Source organism: Ziziphus jujuba, chromosome 8 (genome assembly GCF_031755915.1).
Source record: "Ziziphus jujuba cultivar Dongzao chromosome 8, ASM3175591v1".
In the NCBI taxonomy this organism is placed as follows: Eukaryota; Viridiplantae; Streptophyta; class Magnoliopsida; order Rosales; family Rhamnaceae; genus Ziziphus; species Ziziphus jujuba.
Window position 1 is genome coordinate 16,233,227 of NC_083386.1, and position 7,420 is coordinate 16,240,646.

At 35.5% G+C, this 7,420-nt stretch overlaps 1 protein-coding gene across 2 annotated transcripts; it reads right to left on the bottom strand.

Moving 5' to 3' along the window:
- Positions 1-96: 96 nt before the first annotated feature.
- Positions 97-5,953, bottom strand: LOC132804970 (uncharacterized). Of its 2 annotated transcripts, XM_060819526.1 has the most exons (4): positions 4,163-5,953; positions 2,177-2,616; positions 672-2,041; positions 106-187 (listed from the first exon to the last, which is right to left on the bottom strand). In XM_060819526.1, the coding sequence occupies exons 1-4, from the start codon at positions 5,636-5,638 to the stop codon at positions 183-185; spliced, it is 3,291 nt and encodes a 1,096-aa protein (XP_060675509.1). In that variant the 5' UTR covers positions 5,639-5,953; the 3' UTR covers positions 106-182. The 2 variants fall into 2 exon arrangements, with proteins under 2 accessions (XP_060675508.1, XP_060675509.1); XM_060819525.1 differs by having other exon boundaries at positions 97-2,041; positions 4,163-5,952.
- Positions 5,954-7,420: the final 1,467 nt, after the last annotated feature.

Here is a 7,420-nt window from a genome sequence, read left to right on the forward strand (position 1 = left end):
TTGTCACACATAAAAGGTGCTCAACTCATAAAATAGATGGACAGGAGCTCTAAGAATGAAAATAATAACAAGACGTTAGTCCCAAATCCAATATGATTACCAGAGAGCAAATTAAGTTTGCAACTTTGCATTGACTTCAAGAGAACATCTTACAAATTATTCCATCATTCTGGTTTGCCCGTTCAACCTACAGAGATCTTGTAAAATTCCCAACCAAAAAAAATAATACAAAAATTGTATTTCTAAATCTCTGATACACCAAAAAAGAATACAATGGACTCAACTGCAGATGTATTTACACTAGTTTATTTTGGGCAACAAAAAGAATACCCTTCTCTATGAAACACTAGGGGAAAAAAATATTGAAGAGAATGCCTATGACCTTACAACAGCATCAAAAGGAGTTGATGATATCCATCTTCTGTGCAGATATACTCTCAAGGAAAAATAAATAAATAAATAAACAAATTCCTTCTATGTCAAAAATAAAGCTTCCAAGTAATCGTCTATATAAGCTAAGCACGGCCAGTGATCAGTACGAATTCGAACTAAAGTTGAAACATCAGATACTTCCATTTGGAAGAGGAGATGGAATCTTGGTGGAAGAAATATTAAAACAAGAAAGCAACCCAAGTTTCTTTTACCGATATTTGCAAGACTATCCCTCTCACCTAAATCATCCATGTATGTGAGCTGAAGTGGGCCCCTGTTAAAATCATTATCTAAGCTGGTAGCATCTATGGATGAATCTGAGGCCACATCCTTCCAAATGATGTCCCTAATAACTTCCGCAGCCTTCACAATAGTAACAAGTGGTTCACCAATCACACTTACAACAAAAGGTGCCAGATATCGCTCAATAGCCCGAATCAAAGATGTTGCAGGAATTTCAAGCAGCTTGACTGACTGGGTTCCACTGATGGCTGCAACACCTTTGCCTCCCTGTAGTGGGAAGGTCTCCCTCCCTGTATTGCCAGAAGTGCCACATGCCTCCCACAGAGCACTAAACAAATCTGAGTAATAACCAGGCATTGCATCTTCCTTGACATCAGGTGGGACAATGGCCTTAAGAAACATGTCTTCTATGCCTACAGTGACACTACGAAGTTGACCATGAATAATCTGACCATCTTCTGCATTTGTTTCGATGAGAACATCAACCATACCGGGGGTAGGTTCCCGTGGTTCCAATTCAATCACTACAGGAGCTCTAAATCTTTCATCTTCCTCAGAACCATTTTCCAGAGGAACAATGTCTAAAGAAACAAGTTGACCAGGAATGTCCTTATTTCTTGGAGGTTCACCAATGTCCTTCTGTCTTGGAGGTTCACCAATGTCCTTATTTCTTGGAGGTTCACCAATGTCCTTATTTCTTGGAGGTTCACCAAGAATAAAAGGTATGTGATATGATGGAATAGAACCATATGGTGCAGAGGATGAAAACTTGAGCACTGTTGCATATATAGCAGGAAGGGAATCTATTTCATCCAAATCACCCCCAGGGGTGCTGTCACCCCATATACGATTGAAAGGCTCAGATTCAAACCTCAAATTACAGGATATTTTTACCTTGAGCCCTGCCATGTGTCTAAAATCAGGAATGCAAGAAAAATGCCTTCTCAATGTTTCTAGAATCTCGGAAATTTTTGAATCCATCACACGTAATGGCCCCTGTGGCTGATCGATTCTCTCAATTTCTGGTATTATCTGAATTGTACTACTGCTATCAATCTCCCTTTCCTCAACTACAGGTTCACTGTCCCTGATACCCTCGAGATAATCAGGATTGTTATTTCCAATGCAAAAAGATGATAAAGACAAGGACCAAGATTGCTTGACAAGTAAGGGGTTCACACGCTCAAGGTGGACATAGGATGAGATGTTTTTAGACTTCTTGAGATTGTGAGAAGCCCGAGGAGATGGGACATTGAAAAATGAACTAGAATGTGATGATGGTGAAATGCCAAGGATTTGTTCCCCAAAGTTCAGCATGTCCCTCAGCTTCTTTCCTGGCAGACACATCAGCATCCGAAGGTAGATCCTGCAAAAGATGTCAACAAAATCAGCTAGTAGTCAACATCCAAAACAAACTTTATATATTTTATATGAAGCATATCATCACTCAGAATGAAAATAACCATTTACACAGAATGGAAAGCCTTAGATATATTTGTACCTCGCATTGTCTCGAATCTCCAAATCAGGAAAATAGAGGCAAGTATATGCAAGAAGTTGAGATAGCCTAAGGAACAATCTAGAGCTACTATGATGAATCAGCAACGTTCGACAAATGCTAAGAACTATACTTCCGTGAGACCAAGATTTTAATCTTGTATCAGGGCCATGCTTCTCAACAAGGAAAACCATGAACTTGCCAAGAAGCTCAAGCAATCCTCGTGGAGGAATTGTATTATTTTCTGCAATTCTTTCAAGTATTGGGAAGTAAGAAACCAATTTATAGCCAATTTTGACTTTCAAAAGCAAATGCTCATCAAATGTCTGAAGTAAGCGCTCTCCCAGCCAACAGTGCTTTTGACAACCCAACAAGCGATCTGTGAAAGCAACCATCACAGGAACTAATCTGTGATACTCCAGCATCACGTCCACCAGCATTCCCTGAAAACCAAAAGTTGGAAACAAACTCAAGCAGAATCAAAAGCTTTAATATAAGAAGAATGTTCTACATACTGCTCAGTAGCTACATAAAAGTGTAAAATAATTTGTGCGGTTCAGTCAACATTGTCTACTCTTTATTTTATAAATGATAAGAACATTTATTTATTTTCCTTTTTATACTTCAAATGATAAGAATATTATCCATCCTTATTCTTGCAAAATCAATACATGACTCAATTACTTTTATTGTGCTAAGAGTTAAGCTCCAGATTTTCACTAATCCTATCACACATTTTTACCACAGATTTTTTTTTTTTTTTTTTCCCTAGAGAAAAACAAGAACAAACATTCCCCCAAAAGAAATGGCATTTTGCAGAAGCAGGAAATCTGCCAAACAAAACTATAGTTTATACACATAATCTTTTATTTCATTTGACCTGTTGAAGAAAGCAAGATAGCTCCAGACGTACTACAAAAACTAGTGAGCATTTAACTACGGTTACGAATTATAATAACATGTTGCATGCTAAAAAAATAGAAAGTAGATGCTATTAGCAAATCATGGTTCATTTGTGTGGTGTATTTGTTGACACCATAACAGTTAGTAAGGCAGACACAAGTAGGAGACATTTCAAGCAATATACACTGAGTTAAAAAATAAAAATAAAAATAAAGGAAGAAGAAGAAGAAAAAGAAGTTAGATAAGCTTTATTTTTAGAACTGTTAGCAAAACTACTCTTTATTTTAATGAGTAATGTGGTGAGTTATAAATTAGAAATTAGAAAGTAGATTGTATTCATAAATGAAAATGTATTGATGTGGTAAATATATGGACCATACAAAGATTAATAGCAAGGTAAAAATAAGAAACTTTAAAGTAAAAAATGCTACCATAGAAGAGTCGTATCTTATTTATCTATCAATTTTTTCATTTCACATATCTTTTAGCTTCGCATTTGTTGGCCAATCTAAATCCATCAACCATGATATTACTTAGCTGATTACTTGCAATCTAAGGTTGATAAAAAATCTGCTCGCAAGAATCTTATCCACATTCCAAACCAATTTGCTCAAGAATGAAATTCTTAATAAGAAAAAAAAAAAAAAAATTTCATATGATAGATGGATTTCTGATTGTAAACATAGAGTATAATTATTTATTATTTTTTTTGTTGTCAAACATAGCTATAGAACTTTTTAAAATCACCAAATCTGGCTGATGCAGAATCTAAGAGGTAAAAAGAATTCATGTTTTTTCATTACAAGGCACTACTTATTTAGTCATATGGTCTCAAAACTATCCAAATATTCTCTAGAACACAATATTGTTTAACTAATTATTCAGTCCTTCATTGAAACCAAAGCTCAAATCATTCATCCTATTGGAAGCAAAGCTCTGATAATTTCCCCTTAAGAACATATATCAGCAAGAACAATAACATTATAAATTACAACTGCCAGCCTCTGAATATAAGCTCAACTATATAGTGAAGCAGATACTATGCATTCTAAAGAGACATTTCAGTTCATTAGAAGTTGGCTATACCTGTACAGTTCGGAAGATGTTGGAGTCCATGATACTTCCAGTGGTGGAAGGATCAGAGTCAGAATGAGATGATGCACCAATCAAGAATTTATGAAAGGTACGGAATGCCACCGCAGTCTCTGAACTCCCTGCAGGCAACCATTTGAACGCCGATACAGAAACTAGACCATCCTTAAACAGCTTCACCATCTCCTTCCCATTACCTGCATCCCCACCACCTGAACCATTCTCGGAGATGCGTATGGCGCAGAATGCCAGCAAGTCAAGCTTTAATGCTTTAAGAGCAAGAGGGTCAAACACACTAGGATAGATGCTTAAACCCATCTCCACGATCGGCTTCATCTTCCCAGCATCCCTTTTCAGTTGCAGTTCATAGAAACCCAACAACCAGTGAAGCGCAAGCAATCTAAATACCAAAAAATGCTGAGTCTCTCTACAAACCAACATGAGTCGGCGGGCAATCTGGCCCTCTTGCCCATCAAAAGCTTCTAAAAATTGCGAATACATAGTCAAAACAGCATGGTATAGCATAGGTTCATAGGAATAAACCATCCCAAAGAACTGCACCTTCATCATGGAAGCCTGCAAGTCCAAAGCCAATGCCAATGGCATTATCATCGACAGAAACTCCACCATCGCGCAAGGAGTCAAAACCTGAGGCCATTCCAACAAAAACGCCATGGCTCTCTTCAACTCCTTGTAGTTCAACCCCGCAGAGCCCTCCTTACCAAAACCCAAATCATCCAACAATATCTGCGGCACGCTGAATGGAACCAAAGGAACCGAAGTATTCAGAATCGAAACGTTGAGCTTCTGGGCAACAATATTATGAATAACAGAGGAGAACAGCAGAATATAGCTCTGCGAAGCGTGAGTCCTCTCGTTCTGGCACAAGCTCCACAAATACCCAGCAATTTCAGAGAGCAAACAAGGGTACGCCATCTCCAACTCCCTAAGGCACTCACAAGCTACGGCTCGAGCCTGCCGGTCGGACCCGTAATTGGGCCGGTTAATCACCGTCAACAACAATTCGACCAAGCTCTCGACCCGTCGCAGATGATAAATCTGACCCAGACCCACATCGAGCGAGATCAGAATGGAAGTGACGGAAACCATCATTTGCTCTTTGAGAGCAAAGGTGACTTGGACCCCATCAATGGGTGTCTGAAGCAGGACACGGAGGGTCTCGACGAGGCGGTGGAGTGGGTTTTCTAGGGAATCGGAATCTGGGTTCGAAAATCCCTTCAAGAGGGTGTCGGAGAACTCTTCGAGGAAGAGTATGAGGGAGAGTTTGAGAGGGAAATCGCGTTTGAGGAGGGAAGAGAGAGCTTGGTCGACGAGGGAAGGTAGGATTGTGTAGGTAGATGTCCATCTCTGGAGGCGTGCACCGCCATGTTGGAAATCGTCGATGAGGAGCTCCCAATCTTGGAGGCTGAGTGACTTCAATGGCGGTAGTGGGCGGGGCTTATCGGTCATGATAAGTGTTTTAAAACCCTAAAAGGAAAAATAAAAAAATGAAATCCTAGAAATCGGGCATGGCTGAGAGAGGCAAATTACAGAAAAACCCGGTTGAAAACTGAAAGTGATAATAGCTCTCTTGGAGAGCTTAGCTGAAGTTTATAAGTGAGGGACTCATGGAGGACTCCGGCATTTGGCACTTTGGAAACCGGCTGTGTTCTGGCATTTCCAGCACCGGACTCTTTGAACTTGGTTTTTTCTTTCTGTTTTTCTCTTCCTTTTTTCCTTTTTGTTTTTTTTTTTTTTTTTTTTGTTTTTTGGGGAAAAATTACAAAATAACTCCACATTCAATTTGTCTCCTTATTAGTACTTTTCTTAAAACAATTTCCTCATAAATTAATTTATGCTAGATTATCGCAATTTTTCATTTTTTTTATTTTTTTGTTATAATTTTATAACATTGCCTATCTAATAGTTATTTAAATTAATTACACAAATATTTTTTTTTAAAAAAAATTGTAATTTTTTTATGCGGGTCAATAAAAATAAATAGAAACATTGAGGTATTTTATTAATTGGGTATTTTCTATTTTTGGGTTTTTAAACTCAACACTTCACGCGCTTAATTTTGATTTTATGCAATTTAGTACAATTTGACTTTTGCTTAACTGAATTCAAAAATAAAAAATAAAAAGGGGAAATTCTCTTACTTACCCCAAAAAACAAAAACAAAAAAGCAATTCTCTCGGAAACAGAGAGATTAAAATGTAAATTCATAAATAATAATAAAAAAATGTGAAATCATAAAACTATAAACTATTAAAATGTATTGCTTTAACCATTGATGGTGGTTGTTTAAGGAAAGGTAGTTGATTTATCATTATATTTATTAGTTTGTAAGTTGATATTTGAATTTTGATAAATTTTGTTATTGTTTTTAATAATTATATATTGTTAATTTGTATAGGGCAAGCCTTCAGTCTAATATCTATTATAATATCATGAGGCATATTTTGTTTAAAAAAGAAAGGAGAATGTATTGCTTTAAATGTATTTTAAATTTTTAATATCTTTTAGTTTCCAAGTTTCACATTTTGTAGCGCATTTGGAAGTGCTTTCTGTGTTAAAATAAATCCTATGAAAAGAGAAAAAGCATTTGGTTATATGTTTGGTAAAATATTAGGAAATGTTTTTTTGTAAGATAATAAAATAAAATAAACACATTAGATGCTTCTCAAAACAAGTATTTTTCAGATTAAAAAAAATAAAAGGCATTTAATACATTAACTAAAATGTACAAATATCAAATATAGATTTAAAAGTGTTTTTTAATTATATATGACTAAATATTTTACTATTATTTTATAAAATAATTCGTGACAAAAGTACTACGTTAAATAAATATTTATAGAAAAGTACTTTCAAATAAACCCTTTTATATTGTATAATTTTTTTTTAATAATACCCTTATAATTTAAAATATTTAATACAAATCACATATTAGTTCACTAGTTATCCAAAAAATCGAGTTCAACTAAATCGCATTAGATTGAAATTGAGGACTTAGGACTTGTTTGTTTTTTTATTTATATCTTAATTGGACTTATTTTAAGTGATAATACATTTTAGTTTTTCTTTTTTCTTTATCTTAACACTTAATGTAAGACTTTTCTTTTCTTTTTTTTTTTTTATCTTATTTCAAAAAGTTAAAATTTCTCACCTTTATCTTCATTAAAAATGTATCAAAGCCTGTTTGTTTGTTTTTTTTTTTTTTAATGCAAAATTACCCTTCCCAAACTT

Excerpts from the sequence above, each read along its gene's own strand:
- LOC132804970 (XM_060819525.1), bottom strand. The coding sequence starts at position 5,638 with ATGACCGATAAGCCCCGCCCACTACCGCCATTGAAGTCACTCAGCCTC. Across the intron at positions 2,617-4,162 it reads ACATCTTCCGAACTGTACAG|GGAATGCTGGTGGACGTGAT; the intron begins GTATAGCCAACT and ends TTTGGTTTTCAG. Across the intron at positions 2,042-2,176 it reads GAGATTCGAGACAATGCGAG|GATCTACCTTCGGATGCTGA; the intron begins GTACAAATATAT and ends CATCTTTTGCAG.